Genomic DNA, 23674 nt, shown 5'->3' on the forward strand with positions numbered 1-23674 from the left:
AGGAATTGCAGGTTGCGATCTCTGCACAAATCTCTGCGTACTCCAGCTTGTCTGTCTTCAGTCCGGACCGGCGGCTGGAGATCTCATGTGCCCAGTTTCAGCAGGGAGCCCGGGGGTCCAGGAGGCCCGGGATGGTTCCAGAATTCATAGAAAGAGGGCAGGCAGGCTAGTTTTGTAGAAGGCGTGGGCCTAGGTGCCCAGGGGTGGCGGCCATGATAGGCCTCCGCGGCCCTGCCCCATGGCCCTGCCATGTCTGCTGCCCTGTTCGCAGTGGCCGAGCAGCATGGAGGGATCACGCATCCAGTGCCCTGCGCCACACGGTGGAGAGCCGGCTCCTGTGGGCTGGCCTCGGGCTCTTGCGTGTTGGCCTCGGGCTCCAGGGGCTCTTGTGTGCTGGCGTCGGCCTCCTGTGGGCTGCGGGGCTGCGGGGCTGCGGGCGCGGTGCGCGGGGTTGTCTGGGCGCAGCCGGCTGGCTGGCTGTTTAACCAGGTGGAAACAGCAGCTCCGCGCCTCGCCTCCCGCCCGCTGGCTCTTCCCGCTGGCTGTTCTGAGTTCGCCCGAGCGAGTGGAAACCACAGAGTGGTCCAGAGATAAATGTTCCAGAAACAGCAAAACAGTCTCGTGAAGAAAGAGCAGAGGCCTTTGGAGATCTCTTCACAAGCAGAAGAGAAGGCCATAGTGCATAGGTAGCCAAGTTGTCTTTACTTATCTGAGAGATGCGCAGGTCAGGTCCACGTGGGCGCCATTTGTTGTTAAAATTCGGAAGGCTCTTGCCGGGCGGGTCTAGCTTCACGGGCAGGTAACAGAGACGTGGAGACAATGGCTGGGCAGGGAAGCTGTATTTCTTTATTCAGGAACAACGATTCACAAACTAAGACAAACTAATCACCAAACAGAACTCTGCTGTCTCTTTGTGGTGGCACAAGCACTCCCTCTTACTCTGTAACTCGGGAACTCTCCAACTCTGGAACTCTGGAACTCTCGTACTGGGGAACCCTCTGAAACTCTGGCACTCTCGAACTCAGGAACCCTCTCGAACTCTGGCACTCTGCAACTCTGGCGGGTTCCTAGGGGCGGGGCCCAGTGGGCCCGCGAAATTAACTGGACTGATCTAATTCTCTTGGCGGGGGAGAACTAGAACCCAATGTAAAGCATACAACATCGACCCATACTCCTAGCCTCTCTTTCCCTAGTGGGACAGGGCATCTGGGGAGGCAGGGCTCCAGGACACATGGTGGAGTTCTCTGCCCAAGGAAGTCAGGTTGGCATCATGGTAGCATCTGAAACCTGGTAGATGAAAAAGAGTGAAGATATAAAACAGAACAAATTGTTGACTAATCATGAACCTAAAAGTAAGAACATTGCAGATGAAAATTTGGGCTGTCCATTTTGGGAAAAGTTAGTAGGTTTATTTTAGGTATATTCCAAAGGGCCCATGACTTTACTAGATTTTGCCTGCGCCTGACATCTGATATGCAGGAGACCTAAGTTATTGTCTGGGGAGATGGTGTCATAGTTTGAAAAAGAACTAGAATGGATCAGGGAAGAGAGTAGCTCCCAAACATGGGGAAAGTATGTAAGTATTGTTAACTGTAAATCCCATCAATTTGATCTAGGGCCTATATTCATCACAGGAGCCTATAGAACCTCTGCATCTCTGTAGGTCTGCACTCACATTCTGTGGTCATGGCTAGGAACATTCCAGACTACACTAATTTCAGGACCCATTTTCCTCAGAATATGTTTTCTTTTTTTATTATTTTCTTTATTTATTTGATAGAGAGCCAGAAATTGAGAGGGAAGAGTTGGATAGAGAGGAAGAGACAGAGACACCTGCAGCACTGTTTCACCACTCGTGAAGCTTTCCCCCTGCAGGTGGGGACCGGGGACTCGAACCTGGGTCCTTGTGCATTGTAACATGTGTGTTCAACCCAGATGTGCCAGCCCCAAATATATTTTACAAACTCCCTTTGAAGAATGGAACAGTCCCTACCATTGAGGGCAAGGTCCTATAGGGGCCACAAAGGGATCTATTATGGTTGTTCCTGATGAAGATGACCAGTGACAGTGGCCACTGGGATCTGTTAGAGGTTTAAGACTATCATGTCTGTGTGTGAATTGCAGGACTCCCTGACTAGGGCCCCAGCTGATAGAGTGGCCTGGTAGTGACTGAAGAGCCATCATTAAAGTATGCCAGTCTGTAACTAGAAACTTAAAAGAGGCTTAGGGCTGTGGCACATAAAATATTAACTGCAGGGTGCTGAGAACAGGTTTAAACAATTAGAGGCTTTATTTGGGTGAAATGGGTAAAAGATAAATATCTAGGTGCTACAAAATGAGCGGTTCCATTTAAGATTAAGCTAAAGAGAGGTTTATTCAATAAAATCACTGAGAATGTGAGGGGAGAAGTCTAGCTAAGAAAATTGGCAAAAGTTCAAAATCTGCAAACTAAGTTACCCAAGATCACCACATGAAAAGACCAGGATCAGGCCAGGAGCCACAGCAAATGGAGAGTCCTTGGTGGAGGTCATAAGGATCAGGAGAGCTAGCTGCTCCAAGTCTGTCCTTAAATATATCCCTGTCAGTCTGCTCCACCTCAGGCTGACATCATTCGTATGCTAATTATCCCAAACTCCTGTTGGGGTCACACAACACCAGTCTGAAACACAGTTTTTAATAATGAAAACCTGGAAACAACCCAGATGTCCAACAACGGATGAATGGCTTAAAAATTATGGTGTGTATATATACTTTGTAATATAGCTCTTAAAAATTATGAGGCTTTGGAGTCAGGTATAAACCGTGTGGCCATATCAAATTGTCTCCTTTGCATCATCTTGGATAGAACTTGAAAACATCATGTTAAGTGAAATAAGCCAGAAAGAGAAAGCTCTCAATTATAAGCAGGATTTAATAAATAGAGACAAGGAAAAAAAAAACACAAAGTGAAATGTGGATTAGGAGTGGAGTATTACACCAAAGCAAAGGACTCTTGGAAAGGAAAGATAGGGAGAAGTGGAGGAGAACTGTGGGGTTCTGGTGCATAATGGAAATTGTCAATGACTTGTACTGTAAATCATCAAATCCCCCCTCAATTAGTGTGTGTGTGTGTGTGTGTGTGTGTGTGTGTGTGTGTCTGTGTGTCTGTGTGTGTATGCTGTAATAAAATCACTGTTACTGTTCTATCTTATTTTGGTTTTTTAGTGTAAGTGATCTTGTGTTGTTCTTAGTTATTAGCTTGAAAAGCACAGTGAACAAAATATTCTTTAAATTCCTGAATAAAAGCATCCCTTTTAAAAAAATGCCAGGGCAACAGTGCTTTTCATAATAAGTAGATGATCAGGATATGTTTATTGGGGCAGTAGTTTCCCATTGGCAGTGGGTATAATAAGCATATTCAGAGTAATTTCTCATTTTCTGGTCATCATGTGAATCAGTATCAAGGTTACTAGTTTTTTGTTTTGTTTTGTTTTGTTTTAAAATTTATTTCTGAGGGGGTAGATAGCATAATGGTTATGCAAAGAGACTCTAATGCCTGAGGCTCTAAAGTCCCAGGTTCAGTCCCCCGAAGCACTATAAGACAAAGCTAATCATTGCTCTGGTTAACAAATAATAATAATAAACAATACATTTTTAAAAATAAAATGATTTAATAATAAAGTAGGGAAGAAGAGGACTAGGTTACCACTTAGCTCTACCATAAAGTGGTATGTAGAGTATTAGACATGCAAATTGATACTCTAACAAGTTACGTCTTCTCCTTCACCCAAAGTTACTAATTTTGAATTGCCATAACCTACAAGTTCTAGATGAAGTGCTCCTGCTTTCCTCTATGACAGTATCTCTTGCCATCTTGTTTTTTTAATTAAAATTTTTTTAATCCATTCTATTTATCCACACTGAATTCTGGGAATTCAGCTGCCCTTAACTATATCATTTATACTTCTGTTCATATGTCACCTCATATGAACACTTCACAGTCTCTTGTGAGGTTTTATCCTCTTCAAAGCACTTAATTCTAAATTTATCTGATTTGTTCTTGTGCCTTTTTGCTTGTCCCCTTACTAGAAGGAAGCTCCGTAACAGCAGAAACTTTGTTGTTTTGTGAATTTTTGTTTTGTCTTGATTTGTGTACTTTATTATAACTTATAATAAAAGGACAAAAATAGGAAATTGGGTGGTAGCACAGCAGCGGGTTAAGTGCAGGTGGCGCAAAGTGCAAACCCACATTAAGGATTCGGTTCAAGCCCCTGGCTCCCCACCTGGAGGGGGTCAATTCACAAGCAGTGAAGCAGGTCTGCAGGTGTCTATCTTTCTCTCCCCCTCTGTCTTTCCCTCTCTCCATTTCTCTCTGTCCTATTCAACAATGACGACATCAACAACAATAATAACTACAACAATAAAACAACAAGGGCAACAAAAGAGAATAGATTAAAAAATAAAAGGACAAAAATAGACTGGTCATTTTAAAAGCAGGAGGGAAAATTAGGTTCCTGTTTCTTTCAAATTACCTCTGCCATGAACTCATCTCATAATTAAATTCAATGCAGTAAATCATCTTAATCTATTAATGTGACATTTTCTTATTTGTGTGGCTGGCACATCTTTAATTTGACCAAGTTACCTGGTAATTTTATTTTACTTGATGTTAATTATATTTTTGTATATTTCTTTTTTGTTTGTTTGTTTACTTGTTGTATTCATATGAGGTAGAGTTACACATGATTGAGGGAAGCCAGGGCACCACTCCAGTACATGTGGTGCTGGGTTTCAAGCAGAAAGCCTCAGGCATGCATGTACCATGGTCTATCACTTTAGCTACTTCTCTGGCTGCACTGGAACCTGGCTTCAAGCCCCTGGTCTTCACCTTGAGGGGTGAAGTTTCATGAGCAGTGGAGCAGTGCTACAGGTATCTCTTGTTTGTCTCTGTTCTCTCTCTCTATCCTCTCTCTCTCTCTCTCTCTTTCTCTCCTGTTCTCTATCTCTATAAGAAAAGGAAGGAAAGAACGAAAGGTCATCAGGACCAGTGGAATCATCATGCAGACACTTGTCCCAATTACAGCCCTCATGGATTGTAAGTAAGAAAGTAAAGAAAACTTTAAAAACATTAAAAACTTTCCAGTTGAGTTTCATTCTGGAAATGATTTTTTTCCTACTATGTCTTTTTTTATTATTATTTTTTCCCTTTATTACTTTAACTTAGGTATACATTTTTCCCTTTTGATTCCCTTGTTGTTTATTGTTGTTGTTATTGCTGTCATTGTTGGATAGGACAGAGAGAAATCGAGAGAGAGGAGGGGAAGACAGAGAGAGGGAGAGAAAGATAGACACCTGCAGACCTTCTTTACCACCTGTGAAGCAACTCCCGCCCCTGCAGGTGGGGAGATGGGGGCTCGAATTGGGATCCTTATGCTGGTCCTTATGCGTTGCGGCATGTATGATTTACTGCTACTGTATGCCCCCTCACCATGTCTTAATATTTTTTTTTTTTTTCTGGCAGGAGAAGAAAAGAGTGACTTACCTGCTTCACTCATTCAGTGAATATTTGACTCCTTCCTAGGTGCCTGCCACTGCCTTTCTTTTTTCTTTTCTTTTTTTTTCCTTTTTCTTTTGTTTTCTCTTTGCCTGGAATTCTTCTCATTAGAGTGTAATAGGAACTTATAATACTTTACTGAATGGATGAATACTCTCTCTTAAAAAAGGAGTGTTTGGGGAGTCGGGCTGTAGTGCAGCTGGTTAAGTGCAGGTGGTGCAAAGCACAAGGACCGGCTTAAGGATCCCGGTTCGAACCCCAGCTCCCCACCTGCAGGGGAGTCGCTTCACAGGCGGTGAAGCAGGTCTGCAGGTGTCTATCTTTCTCTCCCCCTCTCTGTCTTCCCCTCCTCTCTCCGTTTCTCTCTGTCCTATCCAACAACGACAACAATAATAACTACAACAATAAAACAACAAGGGCAACAAAAGGGAATAAATAAATAAAATAAAATATTAAAAAAAATTTTTTAAAGGAGTGTTTGATGATGCTAATGATAACTTAAGTGATTTAGTGGTAAAGAAGAGAGAGAATCCATTCATTCAAAATATTTTAAGTTCCTGTTATAGTTCAAGAGCTAATTGGAGTGTTAGAGTTCAAAAAAAATAATATACTTAGCCTTGTTTTCAGAGAAACTACTATCTATTCAGGGAAATTTAATTGGTAGGAAAACTCCTATGATGTTGCATATTATAAGCTTAATACCAGTTTACACCTGTAAGGATGTCATACATTCGAAAGGACAATAACAACAAATGCTAAGAATGATGATAGTTTTATTAAAAGGTACAAATTTTAGTCCCTTTATTGTAGCAGTACTGTATTGTGACATTTTTCTGGAATCTTGACTAATGTTTAGGAATCCAGTGAGGTTTATATTATTCCCTTTCTCCTGAAGAAATAGTTGTTAAAGTTCTTTTTTTTTAATTTTTTTTTTATTTATTTATTTTTTTATTTAAGAAAGGATTAATTAACAAAACCATAGGGTAGGAGGGGTACAACTCCACACAATTCCCACCGCCCAATCTCCATATCCCACCCCCTCCCCCGATAGCTTTCCCATTCTCTATCCCTCTGGGAGCATGGACCCAGGGTCATTGAGGGTTGCAGAAGGTAGAAGGTCTGGCTTCTGTAATTGCTTCCTCGCTGAACATGGGCGTTGACTGGTCGGTCCATACTCCCAGTCTGCCTCTCTCTTTCCCTAGTAGGATGGGTCTCTGGGGAAGCTGAGCTCCAGGACACATTGGTGTTGTCTTCAATCCAGGGAAGTCTGGCCGGCATCCTGATGACACCTGGAACCTGGTGACTGAAAAGAGAGTTAACATACAAAGCCAAACAAATTGTTGAGCAATCATGGACCCAAAGCTTGGAAAAGTGGAGAGGAAGTATTAGGGAGGTACTCACTGCAAATTCTAGTATACTTCTGCTTTCTTACTTTGGTGCCATACTCCAAACTCAGTCAATTTCTGCTTTGCGTTTCTACTTCTTTTTTTTTTTTTTTTACATGCATAACATTCCCCAGATTCCCATTTAGCAATACAACCCCCACTATTTCATTCATCATTTTTCATGGACCTGTATTCTCCCCACCCACCCACCCACCCACCCCAGAGTCTTTTACTTTGGTGTAATACTCCAATTCCATTTCAGGTTCGACTTGTGTTTTCTTTTCTAATCTTGTTTTTCAACTTCGGCCTGAGAGTGAGATCATCCCATATTCATCCTTCTGTTTCTAACTTATTTCACTCAACATGATTTTTTCAAGGTCCATCCAAGATCGGCTGAAAACGGTGAAGTCACCATTTTTTACAGCTGAGTAGTATTCCATTGTGTATATATACCACAACTTGCTCAGCCACTCATCTGTTGTTGGACACCTGGGTTGCTTCCAGGTTTTGGCTATTACAAATTGTGCTGCCAAGAACATATGTGTACACAGATCTTTTTGGATGGATGTGTTGGGTTCCTTAGGATATATCCCCAGGAGGGGAATTGCAGGGTCATAGGGTAGGTCCATTTCTAGCCTTCTGAGAGTTCTCCAGACTGTTCTCCACAGAGGTTGGACCAATTGACATTCCCACCAGCAGTGCAGGAGGGTTCCTTTGACCCCACATCCTCTCCAGCATTTGCTGCTGTTACCTTTTCTGATGTGTGACATTCTCACAGGAGTGAAGTGATATCTCATTGTTGTCTTGATTTGCATTTCTCTGACAATCAGAGACTTGGAGCATTTTTTCATGTGTTTCTCAGCCTTTTGGATCTCTTCTGTGGTGAATATTCTGTCCAATTCCTCCCCCCATTTTTGGATGGGGTTATTTGTTGTCTTGTTGTTGAGTCTGGTAAGCTCTTTATATATGTTGGTTATTAAACTCTTATCTGATGTATGGCATGTAAAGATCTTCTCCCATTCTGTGAGGGGTCTCTTGATTTGGGTAGTGGTTTCTTTTGCTGTGAAGAAGCTTTTTAATTTGATGTAGTCCCATAGGTTTATACTTGCCTTAGTCTTCCTTGTAATTGGATTCGTTTCATTGAAAATGTCTTTAAAATTTATGCGGAAAAAAGTTCTTCCAATATTTTCCTCTAAGTATCTGATAGTTTCTGGTCTAACATCCAAGTCCTTGATCCACTTGGAATTTACTTTTGTATTTGGTGAAATACAGTGATTCAGCTTCATTCTTCTGCATGTTTCAACCCATTGTTTCCAACACCATTTGTTGAAGAGACTCTGCTTTCCCCACTTTGACAAAGGGGCCCAGTCTGGGCCCCTTTGTCAAAGATTAGATGTCCATAGGTGTGGGGCCTCATTTCTGGGCTCTCAATTCTATTCCACTGGTCAGTGTGTCTGTTCATGTTCCAGTACCAAGCAGTTTTGATGACAATGGCCCTATAATATAGTTTGAGATCTGGCAGTGTGATGCCTCCGGTTCTGTTCTTTTTTCTCAAGATTGTTTTGGCAATTCTAGGTCTTTTCTGGTTCCAGATAAACATTTGTAGCATTTGTTCTATTCTCCTAAAAAATGTGCTTGGGATCTTGATGGGGATAGCATTAAATTTGTAGATGGCTCTGGGTAATATATTCATTTTGATGATGTTAATTCTTCCAACCCATGAGCATGGAATATCTTTCCACTTCTTTGTGTCTTTTTCAATTTCTTTGAGTAGTGACTCATAATTTTCAGTATACAAGTCTTTCACTTCTTTGGTTAGGTTTATTCCTAGATATTTTATTGTTTTTGTTGCTATAGAAAAAGGAACTGATTTCTGGATTTCAATTTCTTCTAACTTAGTGTTTGCATAGAGGAATGCCACTGACTTTTGAATGTTAATTTTATAGCCTGACACATTACTGTATTGCCTGATGATTTCCAAAAGCTTCTTGCTAGATTCCTTAGGTTTTTCCATGTATACTATCATGTCATCTGCAAATAAGGAGAGTTTGACTTCTTCTCTTCCAATCTGTATTCCTTTAATTCCTTGCTCCTGCCTGATTGCTATGGCAAGAACTTCCAACACTGTGTTGAATAGTAATGGTGATAGTGGGCAGCCCTGTCTAGTACCTGATCTGAGGGGAAATGCTTCCAGTTTTTCACCATTGAGTATGATGTTGGCTGTAGGTTTGCTATATATAGACTCCACTATCTTCAGGAATTTTCCATCTATTCCTATTTTTTGTAGTGTTTTGATCATAAAGGGATGTTGTATTTTGTCAAAGGCTTTCTCTGCATCTATTGATATGACCATGTGGTTTTTGGTCTTGCTTTTGTTGATGTGGTGGATCACATTGATTGATTTACATATATTAAACCAACCTTGCATGCCTGGGATAAACCCCACTTGGTCATGATGAACAATCTTTTTGATATACTGCTGTATCCGGTTGGCTAGAATTTTGTTCAATATTTTCGCATCTATGTTCATCAGAGATATTGGTCTGTAGTTTTCTTTTTTGGTTGTGTCCCTGTCTGCTTTTGGTATCAGGGTGATGTTGGCTTCATAGAAGCTGGCAGGGAGTATTCCAGTGTCTTCAATCTTCTGGAAGACTTTTAAAAGTAGAGGTATTAGTTCTTCTTTGAAAGTTTTGTAGAATTCATTTGTAAAACCATCTGGTCCAGGACTTTTATTTTTGGGAAGATTTTTGATAACTGTTTCAATTTCATTAGCTGTGATGGGCCTGTTCATGTTATCCACTTCCTCTTTACTTAGTTTTGGAAGTTGGTAGGTATCTAGGAAATCATTCATTTCTTCCAGGTTCTCTAACTTGGTGGCATATAGTTGTTCATAGAAGCCTCGCATGATATGTTGAATTTCTGCAGTGTCTGTTGTGATATCTCCTCTTTCATTAACTATCCGATTTATTTGGGTCTTCTCCCTTTTTTGTTTTGTGAGTCTGGCTAAAGGTTTGTCGATTTTGTTTACTCTTTCGAAGAACCAACATTTACTTTCATTGATCTTTTGTATGGTTTTCCTATTCTCAATGTTATTTATTTCTGCCCTAACTTTAGTAATTTCTGTCCTTCTGGTTGCTTTAGGGTTCCTTTGTTGTTCTTCTTCTAGGTCTTTAAGATGTGCAATCAGGCTGTTTATTTGTGCCTTTTCTTGTTTCCTAATGTGTGCTTGTATAGCTATGAACTTCCCTCTTAGGACTGCTTTAGCTGTGTCCCAAATATTTTGATAGCTTGTGTCTTCATTTTCATTGAACTCTCGAAACATTTTGATTTCTTCCTTCATTTCCTCTTTGACCCAGAAGTTGTTAAGAAGTGTACTGTTGAGCTTCCACATTTTGGCACTGTTACTAATCTTTTGTTGATTGTTAAGTGTTAGTTTAATTCCACTGTGGTCAGAGAAGATGCTTGGGATGATTTCAGTGCTCTTGAATAGGCTGATGCTGTCTTTGTGGCCTAACATATGGTCTATCCTTGAGAATGATCCATGTGGATTTGAGTAAAATGTGTATTCCAGTTTCTTGGGATGAATGACTCTGAAAATGTCCAATAGTTCTAGTTTATCTATCTCTTCATTTAGCTCCCTTATGTCTTTACTGATTTTCTTCCTGGGTGATCTGTCAAGTTGAGATAGTGGGGTGTTGAAGTCCCCTACTATGATTGTGTTACTGTTAATATATTGCTGTAGCTCTTTCAGTAGAAGTTTGATGTATTTAGATGGCTTCTCATTGGGGGCATAGATATTAATAATTGTTAAGTCCTCTTGATTGACTGATCCTCTGAGCATTAAGTAGTGTCCATTCCTATCTTTTTTAATCTTATCTATTTTAAAGTCTATCATGTCAGATATGAGAATAGCTGTTCCTGCCCTTTTTTGTGGGCCATTGGCTTGAATGATAGTTTTCCATCCTTTCACTTTAAGTCTGTGTTTGTCTTGTTGCGTTAGGTGAGTTTCCTGTAGACAGCATATTGTTGGGTTGTGTTTTCTGATCCATCTTCCTACTCTGTGTCTTTTAATAGGTGAATTCAGGCCATTGACATTTATTGATATGAAAGATTGAAGATATTTTAACGCCATTCTTGTAGAGTTTTAGAGTGTTTTGATATATGTCCTATTTGTGGTGGTCTGGTTGTTTATAGGAGACCTTTCAGAACTTCTTTCAGGGCAGGCTTGGTGATGGTTGCTTCCTTCAACTGTTGCTTATCTGAGAAGGTTTTGATGCTTCCATCTAGTCTGAATGACAATCTAGCAGGATATAGTATTCTTGGCTGAAAGCCTTTCTCATTGAGCACTCGATAGATATCTTGCCATTCTCTTCTGGCCTGTAGTGTTTGTATGGAGAAGTCTGCTGCTAATCTTATGGGTTTTCCTTTGTAGGTGACTCTTTGTTTTTCTCTTGCAGCCTTGAGGATCCTTTCTTTATCCTTATTCCTTTCCAATCTAAGTATGACATGTCTTGGTGTCTTTAGGTCTGGGTTAATTCTGTTTGGGACCCTCTGGGCTTCTTGAATCTTTATGTCTTTGGTGTTGTCTAGACTAGAGAAATTTTCAGCTATTATGGCCTGGAGAACACTTTCTTCCTCCCCTTCTCTTTCTTCCTCTGGTAAGCCAATAATGCGTATATTGTTTCTTTTGAAGTCATCCCATAGGACTCTGTTGTTGTTTTCAGCATCTCTTAATCTCTTTTTGAGATCTCTTACTTCTTCTTTAGTTGTCTCTAATTCATCCTCAATCTTGCTAATTCTGTCTTTAGCCTCATTGATTCTATTCTCTCTGCCCTCTACTGCTTTCTGGAGTTCATCTATTTTGTTGCCCTGCTCTGATACTGTTTTAGCTTGTTCAGCTAGTTGCCTTTTTAGCTCAGCAATTTCAGCTTTCAGCTCTCTAATAACCATGAGATAATTAGAATTTTCTTCCATATTCTCATTTGTTGTTCCTGCAGTTCTGATTACAATTTTTTCAAATTCTTTACTCACTCCTGTTATTATTTCCTTAGCTAATGTTTGGATGTTGAACTCGTTGTTTTGTGCTTCGCCCTCTGGAGGACTTTTAGCTGGACTCTTGTCCTGGTTCGAGTCTCCAATATTTTTTCTTGTTGTTTTAACCATTTTATATAAGTTAACAGTTTTTTCAATCCCTGAGTTGGAGTTCAGTGGTGTAAAAGCCTTTTTTTTTTTCCCCTGTAGGCTATGGTAGCCTGAGGGCTTTTAAACTATCAATAGGCTTCTTGGCTTAATCAATGACTCCTGACCAAGAGATAAAGCAGGGTGTGGCAGAGATAATCCAGTGGTTATGCAAAGAGACTTTCACAGCCCTTCAGCTATGCCACCGAGGTATAGGTCTTCTCCTGAGTTTCCCCGTTAGATCTCTGTGCCCTGGTGTCCCTCCCTGTTGCTGCTCCAGATTCTGAGGGTAGTAGCAATGGAGACTCAGAGTTGTACTTGGTGAGTCTCTGGGGAGTCCTTTCCTCCCTTCAGCTGTCCCCTTGTTGGTGGAGCAGACTGGAGGTGGTGTCTCCACTGACAAACTGTCGAACTGTTAGCAGTCACTTAATCTCTCCTTAGGCCCCTCTCTCCTTTCTGTCACCAGCCATGCGTGTTTGTACTCACGGGTGATTTACTGGGTTTCTGTGGTCATTCTAGTCCTGTCTTGTTTCGGTCCGGGTGGTCTCCTTTGGTATTCCTAGTTGATCCGGGAAAGGAGAGGAGAGGAGAGAAAGCGATCTGCTGCTCGTAGCTCCGCCTCCGGAAGTCGAATCCAGTTGTTAAAGTTCTAATCACCAGAATAAAAGCACAAATCTGTCTGATTTCAAAGCTATGTTCCTTGTATGTGACTTAAAAAACAAAAATGACAATATGATGAAACCACAAATAGAATATAGATAGATAATCCAGCCCTCAAAGGATGATCAACAGAGAATACTATTTGATGTGGATTTGGGAGAAAGAAAGGTCTTTTTCTGTGTGTAAAGGTCAAGGGTGCATAGTGAAACTGACATGTCCAAGTATGATGTTTCAGAAAGAGGATTAAAGACTTCATTTGTACTATATATAGCCTTTTAGCCAAGACTTTTCTAGATCTTCCCTGAGCTCTTCTATAAAGGTAGCTGGGGAGGCCAGGTGGTAGAAGCACCTGGTTGAGCACACAATACAATGCAAAGGGACCCAGGTTCAAGCCTGTGTTCCCCACCTGCAGGGGGGAAGCTTTGTGAGTGACGAAGCAGGGCTACAGGTGGCTCCCTGTCTCTCTTGCTCTCTATCTCCCCCCTCTCAATTTCTGGCTGTCTCTAATAAATCAATAAAGATAATTGAAAAATAAATAGGGAGTTGGGCAGTAGCACAGCGGGTTAAGTGCATGTGGCGCAAAAGCACAGGCACCGGCGTAAGGATCCCGGTTCGAGCCCCCAGCTCCCCACCTGCAGGGAGGTCGCTTCACAGGCTGAGGCAGGTCTTCAGGTGTCTTTCTCTCCCCCTCTCTGTCTTCCCCTCCTCTCTCCATTTCTCTCTATCCTAGCTAGCAACGATGACATCAATAACAACAATAATAACTACAACAACAAGAAAAAGAACAACAAGAGCAACAAAAGGGAAAATAAATAAATTTTTTTAAAAAAGAAAATAAATAAGGCAGCTGAATTAATTCCTAAACCTTTCTGGATTTCTTAGCTTTTAAATTTTTTAAAATATTTATGTATTTTTCCTTTTGTTGCCCTTGCTTTTTATTGTTGTTGTAGTTATTATTGTTGCTGGTATTGATGTTGTTGTTAGATAAGATAGAGAGAAATGGCGAAAGGGAAGACAGAGAGGGGGAGGGAAAGATAGACACCTGCAGACCTGCTTCACCGCCTGTGAAGGGAACCTTCTGTAGGTGGGGACCCAGGGGCTGAAACTGGGATCCTTATTCCAGTCCTTGTGCTTTGCACCAGGTGCACTTAACCTGCTGTGCTACTGCCTGACTCCCTGCTTTTTAAATCTTAGGGCCATACCACACACAGAATTGTTAGCCAGATTTCTTCACTTTGTGTTTTAGCATGAGCCTTTTCCCAGTGCAGACTACTTATTGCTAAAACATCTTTATCCACCTACCTTTAACCAGAGTTCCTGACTGCAGGAAGAATTGAAGCCAAGGTAGACAAAATATAATACAAGTACTTATAAAATAACACAAAGGAAAACAAATGTGTATACAAAGTAAATTATAGGGGGTCTGGCGGTGACACAACTAGTTGAGTGCACAAATTAATTACCATGCAGAAACTTCTGGAGGTGGGGCTACAAAGCAGCAGCATCTGTGTTTCTCTCCTTTCCTCTCCTGGAAACTAGGAATACCAAAGCAGATCACCTGGGACCACAACAAGACAGGACTAGAATGACTTCAGGAACCCACCACATTACCAGTGAGTGCAAACACATGTGGCTCATGGACAGCGATGAGCCTAAAAGAGATTGAGCGGCTGGTAACAGTCCAGCAGTTTACTAGTTGAGGCACCAACTAGTGAGGCATCAAGTCTGTTTTACCAACAAAAAAGACAACTGAAGGGAGGAGTGTACTCCCCTAAGACTCACCAAATGCAACTGTGAGTTTCCATTGCTACTGCCCTCAGAGGCTGGAGCAGCAGGGAGGAGGACCTGTGCTGACATCTGGGAACAGAGAACTGACCAGGAAACTCAGGAGAAGAGCTACACCTCAGTGGCCTAGCAGTGGGGCTGTATAGTGGGAGCCTTTCCACATTGTTCTCCTGATGAGAACATGGTAAATAATTGTCTCAGAACCTACAGAGTATAAACTAGACTTGTTAGAAAATCACAGGGCCCAGCAATGCTGCCTGGTTTGGCAGAAAAGCTAAATTGAGCAGGGAGCTTTGGATACTTGGGGTGTGAGAGTCTCTTTGCATAACCACTATTTTGTCTCTCCCCCACCTTGTTTTATCTCTTGATCAGGCGTGAGGGATTAAGCTAAGAAGCCTACTTATAGTTTAAAAGCCCTGAAGCTCCCATAGCCAACAGTAAAGAAAGAGACTTATAACAACCTCAGTGCTCCAACTCAGAGATTGAAATAATTTTGAAACAACTGTTAATTTCCACAATTGTGAACTCTTTAAGTACCTTACTTAGATACAAGTCAATCCAGGCAAGAGTGATCAGTAATTTGAAAAGTACTGAAATCATAATAAACTATATAGAATGGTTAAACCAACAAGAAGAAATATGGCAGAAATGAACCAGGACAAGAGTCCAGCTAAAAGCCCCCAGAGGTTGAAGTACAAAATAGTGAGGTCAACATGCAAATGCTAGTTAAGGAAATAGTCACAAGAGTGAATAAAGAGTTTGAAAGAATTGCATCAGAAATGCAGAAACAACAAAGGAGACTTTGGAAGAAAACACTAATTATCTCAAAGTTATTAGAGAGCTGAAGGCTGAAATATCTGAGCTAAGAACACAACAATCTGAGCTGAGAAAACAACTAGTCAGTCCACCATAAATATGCCATATATCACAACGCTCTAAAAATCTACAAGAATAGTGTTAAAATGTCTTCAATCTTTGATATCAATAAATGTCATTAGCCTGAAATCACCTATTAAAAGGAACAGAGTAGGAAGATGGATCAGAAAACACAACACAAGCATATGCTGTCTATAGGAAATCCATCTAACTCAACAAGACAAACACAGACTCAAAGTGAAAGAATGGAAAACTATCATATAAGCCAGTGGCCCACAAGAAAGGGCAGGAATAGCTTTTCTCGTATCAGACATGATAGACTTCAAAATAAATAAAATTAAAAAAGATAGAGATGGAGACATTACTAAATGCTCAGAGGATCAGTCAATCAAGAGAACTTAACAATTATTAACATCTGTGCACCCAATGAGAAGCCATCTAAATATATCAAACATCTACTGAAAGAGCTACAGCAATATATTAACAGCAACACAGTAATAGGTGGGGACTTCAAGACCCCACTCTCTCAACTTGACAGATCATCCAGGCAGATAATCAATAAATAAATAAGGGGGCTAAATGAGGAGATAGATAAACTAAAACTAATGGACATTTTCAGAGTCATTCTCCCCAAGAAACTGGAAAACACATTCTACTCAAGTCCACATGGGTCATTCTCAAGGATAGGCCACAAAGATAGCATCAGCAAATTCAAGAGCATTGAAATAACCACAAGCATCTTCTCAGACCACAGTGGAATTAAACTAACACTTAACAGTAAGCAAAAGATTAGTAGTAGTCACAAAATGTGAAAGCTCAACAGTACACTACTTCACAACTACAGGATAAAAGAGGAAATAAAGAAATCAAAATGTTTCAAGAGTTCAATGGAAATGAAGACACAAGCTATCAAAATATTTGGGACACAGCTAAGGCAGTACTGAGAGGGAAGTTCATAGCCATACAAGCACACATTAGGAAACAAGAAAAAGCACAAATAAACAACCTGATTGCACACCTTAAAGACCTTGAAGAAGAGGAACAAAGGAACCCTAAAGCAACCAGATAGGCAGAAATAACTAAAGTGACGGCAGAAATAAATAATACTGAAAATAAGAAAATCATACAAAAGGCCAACAAAAGTAAAAGTTGGTTCTTTGAATGACTGAACAAAATTGAGAAACCTTTAACTAGACTCACAAAACCAGAAAGGGAGAAGAACCAAATAAATCGGATTGTAAATGAAAGAGGAGATATCACAACAGACATCATAAACATACAACATATCATGTGAGGCTTCTATGAACAACTATATGCCACCAACCTAGAGAACCTGGAAGAAATGGACAATTTCCTAGATACCAACAAACTTCCAATATTAAAGAAAGAGTAATTAGATAATATGAACAGGCCCATCACAGCTAACAAAATTGAAACAGTTATCAAAACCCTTCCCAAGAATAATAAGTCCTGGACCAGATAGTTTTACAAATGAATTCTACAAAACCTTCAAAGAAGAACTAATACCTGTATTCTTAAAAGTCTTCCAAAAGATTGAAAACACTGGAATACTCCCTTTCAGCTTCTACGAAGCCAACATCACTTTGATACCAAAAGCAGACAGGGACACAACCAAAAAAGAAAACTAAAGACCAATATCTTTGATGAACATAGATGCTAAACTATTGAACAAAATTCTAGCCAACCGGATACAGCAGTATATTAAAAAGATTGTTCACCATGACCAACTGGGGTTTATCCCAGGGATGCAAGATTGGTTTAGTATACGTAAATCAATCAACATGGTCCACCATATCAATAAAAGCAAGACCAAAACCATATGGTATATCAATAGATGCAGAGAAAGCCTTTGACAAAATCCAACAATGCTTTATGATCAAAACACTACAAAAAATAGTAATAGATGGAAAATTCCTTAAGATAGTGGAGTCTATATATAGCAGACCTACAGTCAACATCATACTCAATGGTGAAAAACTGGAAGCATTTCCTCCAGATCAGGTACTACACAGGGCTGCCCACTATCACCATTATTATTCTACATAGTGTTGGAAGTTCTTGACATAGCTATCAGGCAGGAGCAAGGAATTAAAGGGATACAGATTAGAAGAGAAGAAGTCAAACTCCCTGTATTTTCAGATAACATGACAGTATACATAGAAAAACCTAAAGAATCCAACAAGAAGCTTATGGAAATCATCAGGCAATACAGTAAGGTGTCAGGCTACAAAATTAACATTCAAAAGTCAGTAGCATTCCTCTATGCAAACACTAATTTAGAAGAACATGAAATCCAGGACTCAATTCCTTTTACTATAGCAACAAAAACAATAAAATATCTAGGAATACACCTAACCAAAGAAGTGAAAGACTTGTATACTGAAAATTATGAGTCACTACTCAAGGAAATTGAAAAAGAAATGGAAAGATATTCCATGTTCATGGGTTGGAAGAATTAACCATATAACCATATAATTAGCCATATACAAATCTAATACTATTCCCATCAAGATCCCGAACACATTTAGGAGAATAGAACAAATGCTACAAATGTTTATCTGGAACCAGAAAAGACCTAAAAGTGCCAAAACAATCTTGAGAAGAAAGAACAGAACTGGAGGCATCACACTCACAGATCGCAAATTGTATTATAGAGCCATTGTCATCAAAACTGCTTGGTAGTGGAATATGAATAGACACATTGACCAGTGGGATAGAATTGAGAACCCAGAAGTAAGCCGCCACACCTATGGACATCTAATCTTTGACAAAGGTGCCCAGACTATTAAATGGGAATGATGAGTCTCTTCAATAAATGATGTTGGAAAAAATGGGTTGAAATATGAAGAATGAAACTGAACCACTATATTTCACCAAATACAAAAGTAAATTCCAAGTGGATCAAGGACTTGGGTTTTAGACCAGAAACTATCAGATACTTAGAGGAAAATATTGGCAGAACTCTTTTCTGCATAAATTTTAAAGGCATCTTCAGTGAAATGAATTCAATTACAGAGAAGACTAAAGCAAGTATAGACCTATGGGAATATATCAAATGAAAAAGCTTCTGAGCAGCAAAAGAAACCACTACCCAAACCAAGAGACCCCCTCACAGAGTGGGAGATCTTTACATGCCATACATCAGATAAGAGTTTAATAACCAAAATATATAAAGAGCTTGCCAGACTCAACCACAAGAAAACAAATGACCCCATCCAATGGGGAGAGGACATGAACATAATATTCATCACAGAAGAGATCCAAAAGTCCAAGAAACACATGAAAGTCTTTGATTCTCTGAAAAATGTAATTAAAGACAACCAGATACCACTTCACTCCTGTGAGAATGTCATACATCAGAATAGGCAGCAGCAACTGCCCCGGCCCGTGGGGTCGTCAAACGGAGACCCTAGGAGGGGGAGTGGGAATGGGGTAGGACAAGAGACGTGAGAAATGGAGACAAGACAGGAGTCTGATCAAGTCTCGTTTATTGAAAAATTTTCACATGTATTTAAGGATGGCTAAGGTTGGGGAGGGTCTCCAGTAAACGGGGTTGCTATGGTTACCTAACCTTGGAATGCTCTTTCCTTGCCATCTATGGTCATGCCTGTCCTGCTAATTGTGGAGCTGTCCCAGGAAGGAATGTAGTTGCAGAGGTTAAGTAAACATATCTAGGAGGTGGGTGAGGGGTGGTCTTGCCTGTGTACGTGTCAGGCAGGCTTATGGCAAATGGAGTTTTTACACAAGATGGAGTAGCCTGTTTCTCAAAACCAAGGTCCCTGAGGGGGCGGCTTCCCGCAAGCAATACTGGATAGGTTTTAGAGTCAAAGGAACCCTCCCTCACTGCTGGTGGGAATGTAAATTGGTTCAGCCTCTGTGGAGACCAGTCTGGAGAACTGTCAGAGGCTAGAAATGGACCTGCCCTATGATACTGCAAGTCCTCTCCTGGGGATATATCCTAAGGACCCCAACACACCCATCCAAAAAGATCTGTGTACACATATGTTCTTAGTAGCACAATTTGTAATTGCCATAAGATCAAGTCACCCACACTGTCATTTAAGCCAAAGACTCTTAGTCAGGAGCCGGTCTCTGACACCTGTCACTTCTGTGATCGTTGAGAGAGGTGAACAGTTAGTTACAGAAGAAAGGCTTGAAGCTAGCTGAGGTTGGTTCATAAAGTATAAGGAATGAAATCATCTCCATGTTATTGAAGTACAAGGTGAAGCATTAAGTTTCTGCAAGATGTAGAAGCTACAGCAAGTCACCCAAAATATCTGAGGTTACTAGTAGACACAGGGTGGCAACACTAGTTTTGTTTGTTTGTTTGTTTTTTCATCAGGCCTTCACTGGGGCTTTATTCCTGTATGATCCTACTACTCCCACTGGATTCTTTTTTTCTTTTCCTTTTTCTAGAGAGAAACAGTGAGATATGGAGAGACATCATTGTACCACTCCTGAATCTCTCCTTTGCTTGGTACTCCTATGTGATGGCTTCTGGCTCAACCATGGATCCTCACACATATGCACTTTACTGGGTGAGCTGTCTTCGACCCACCCACGCCACCCCCACTTAAAAGTATTTATTTATTTATGATGGAGACCAAAGCACCACTCTGGCATATATAGTGCCAGGGGTTGAATTTACGAACGCACACATCTCAGTACTAGGCTCTGTGCAGAGACCCACCCTACCCCCCAAGCCACAGTGCATATGAAACAATCTTTTCTTTATTGGGGGGATTAATGATTTACACTAAATATAATTTTTGGTACATGTGTGAAATTTCTCAGTTTTCTGTAAAACAGCCTAGGTCCTTCTCCACATCATGCACCAGGACCCGAAAGCCTCCTTGCCATCCAGAGTCCTTTACTTTGGTGCAATACATCAAGCCTCATCCAAGTTCTACTTGTGTTTCTCCTTTCTGTTTTTATTTCTCAACTTCTATGTGTGTTATTGTATTCACTTTCTGGCTTATCAACCTTTCTTTAGAAGAAGTAGCCACCTAGAACTTTCACAGCCAAAAAGAAATCAGTGTTTGGCTTCAAAGCTCCAAAGTTCAGCAGGCTTTCTTATTAGTGGCTAGTGTAGCTGGTGATTTTAAATTGAGCTCATCTTCAATTATCCTGAAAATCCTAGAACTCTGAGCAATTGCTAAATCAACTCTGCCTATTCTCCTTCATTGGAAAAGTGAAGCCAGGATAATAAAACATCTGTTTATAATTCGATCTACTGAGTAATTTAAGCACACTGTTGAGATGTTCTATTCAGGGAAGAAAAAAGTTCATTTGAAATACTGCTGCTCACTGACGATGCACCTGATGGAGAACACTGGTGAAGGAATACAGGAGACAAAAGCTTTCAGGCCTCTAATACAACATCCACTCTGCAGCCCATAGATCAAGGTGTATTTTAACTTTCAAGTCTTATTTAAGGACAACATTTTGTAAGGCTAGAGCTGCCATAATGAATCCTCTGATGATTCTAAGCAGAGTAAATCAAAAACCTTCTGGAAAGGATTCATTATTCTAGATGCCAGTTTGAACATTTGTGATCTGTAAGAGGGCAAAGTATCTGTGCTAATGGGAATCTGGAAATATGTGATTTCAGTTCTCAGGGAAGATTTTGAGGGGCATATCTCTCTCTTCCACTTAAAGTGGTAAAATCTTACTCATGTGTGAAACACTTGGAAACACCACACACACACACACCCCTTAAAAACCATATCCAGGGCCAGGCAGAGGCACACTTGGTTGAGGCACACTTTACTATATGCAAGGACTTAGGTTCAAGCCTCCTGCCCTTACCTGCAGGGGGAAACCTTCCAGAGTGGTGAAGCCGGTTGCAGGTGCCTCTCTTTTTTTGCCTATTTCCCCTTCACTTTCAATCTGTAATTGTCCTATCAAGTAAAAATAAAAGGAGAGAGAGAGAGAAAAAAAAAAAAAGGAAATAATGGCCACGAAGAGTAGTGGATTTGTCATGCAGGCACCAAGCCCCAGTGATAACCCCAGTGGGGGAAGGAGAAAAAAAAAAAAAGCTTTGTTGCTAAATTAACACTAGAAATTGCCTTTCTTCTCGTTCTGGGAAAATGTATTATATAATCTTATTTTCAGGATATCATGAAAGTCTTATTCTCTTGATTGACTGATCCTCTTTTAAATTTTTATTTGTTTATTTTATATATATATTAATTTTTTATATTTATTTTCCCTTTTGTTGCCCTTTTTATTGTTATAGTTATAGTTGCTGTTGTTATTGATGTCGTCGCTGTTAGATAGGACAGGGAGAAATGAAGAGAGGAGGGGAAGACAGAGGGGGAGAGAAACACACCTGCAGACCTGCTTCACCGCTTGTGAAGCGACTCCCCTACAGGTGGAGAGCCAGGGGCTCGAACCAGGATCCTTATGCCGGTCCTTGAGCTTTGCGACACGTGTGCTTAACCCGCTGTGCTCCCTATATATATATATATTTTGCCTCCAGGGTTATCACTGGGGCTTGGTGCCTGCACTATAAATCTATTGCTCCTGGAGACTATTTTTTCCCTTTTGTTGACATTTTTATTGTTATTATTGTTGTTATTGCTGTCTTTGTTGTTGGATAGGACAGAGAGAAATTGAGAGAGGACAGGAAGACAGAGAGGGGGAGAGAAAGATAGACATCTGCAGACCTGCTTCACCACTTGTGAAGTGACCCCTCTGCAGGTGGGGAGCCAGGGGCTCCAACCAGAATCTTTATGCTAGTCCTTGCACTTTGCACCATGTGTGCTTAACCCACTGTGGTACTGCCCGGCCCCCAATTTTATTTATTTTAAGGTCTGTCATGTCAGATTGAGAATGGTTGTTCCTGCCCCTTTTTGTGATCCATTGCCTTATATGGTAGTTTTCCATCCCTTCACTGAGTCTGTGTTTTTTTTGTTGAGTTAGGTGTGATTCTTGCAGACAACATATGGTTGGGTTGTGTTTTCTGATCCATCTTCCTATACTCTGTGCCTTTTAATAGGTGAATTCAGACCACTGACATTTATTGATATTATAGATTGAAAATATTTTAATGCCATTATTCTAAACTTTGAGTTTTCTGATATATGGCATGTTTATGATGATGTGATTGCTTGTAAGAGACCTTTCAGAGCTTCTTGCAAGGCACACTTGGTGATAGTTGATTTAACTGTTGCTTGTCTGAGAAGGTTTTTATGTCTCCATTTAGTCTGAATGACAGTCTAACAGGATGCAGTATTCTTGGTTGAAAGCCTTTCTCATTGAGAGTTCCATATATACCTTGCCATTCTCTTCTGACCTGTAGTGTTTGTGTGGAGAAGTCTGCTGCTAATCTCATGGATTTTCTCTATAGGTAACTCTTCGTTTTTCTCTTACAGCACTCAAGATCCTTTATTCTTGTTCCTTTTTATTCTAAATATGACATGTCTTGGTGTCTTTGAAAGACTTATTCTCAAGTCGTTTAACAGTGCTTCTTTTTCCCCAGACTGCCCTCCCCCCACATGGATTCAGTTCCAAGACAGTTGTTACCTTTTTATACAAGAAGCCATCAAAGTAGGAAGCATAGAGGATGTCAGGAATAAGTGCACTTCCCATGGTAAGGTACTTCTTGTGTTTGTTTGTTTTTGTTTCACAATCACTAAATAGTGTTCACTGATTTCTTTAAAAAATGATTTGGCCCCCTAGAGAGCAGTCGGGAAAACTCTTAGAAGGCTAGAAGTGGGCCTACCCTATGATCCTGCAATTTCTCTCCTGGGGATATATCCTAAGGAACCAAACACACCCATCTAAAAAGATTTGTGTTTACCTATGTCTGTAGCAGCACAATTTGTGATAACCAAAACCTGGAAGCAACCCAGGTGTCCAACAACAGATGAGTGGCTGAGCAAGTTGTGGTCTATATACACAATGGACTACAACTAAGCTATTAAAAATGGTGATTTCACTGTTTCACATCTTGGATGGAGCTTTAAGGAATCATGTTAAGTGAGATAAGTCAGAAACAGAAGGATGAATATGGAATGATCTTACTCATAGACAAAAGCTGAAAAACAAGATCAGAAGAGAAAACACTAAGCAGAACTTAGACTGGAGTTGGTGTACTGAACCAAAGTAAAATACTCTGGGGTGGGTGGGGGGAGGGCTCAGGTCTTGAAACATGATGGCAGAGGACCTAGTGAGGGTTATATTGTTATATGGAAAACTGGGAAATGTTATGTATGCTATTGTATTTTTTTTA

General features: G+C 40.5%; 1 protein-coding gene across 2 annotated transcripts in view; it reads left to right on the plus strand.

Annotated features, from left to right (window-relative positions):
- Positions 1–23674, plus strand: part of LOC103126472 (lymphocyte antigen 75) — a 196812-nt gene that overhangs the window by 159571 nt on the left and 13567 nt on the right. Inside the window, exons 2-3 of one of the 2 annotated variants that reach the window (XM_060177869.1) lie at positions 22742–22789; positions 22922–23032. In XM_060177869.1, the coding sequence (XP_060033852.1) occupies positions 22742–22789; positions 22922–23032 (159 nt within the window). The remainder of the gene's footprint in view (positions 1–22741; positions 22790–22921; positions 23033–23674) is intronic. The other variant, XM_060177870.1, reaches the window with a different exon arrangement.

The sequence above is a fragment of the Erinaceus europaeus genome, chromosome 18, assembly GCF_950295315.1.
Source record: "Erinaceus europaeus chromosome 18, mEriEur2.1, whole genome shotgun sequence".
NCBI classification, from domain to species: Eukaryota; Metazoa; Chordata; class Mammalia; order Eulipotyphla; family Erinaceidae; genus Erinaceus; species Erinaceus europaeus.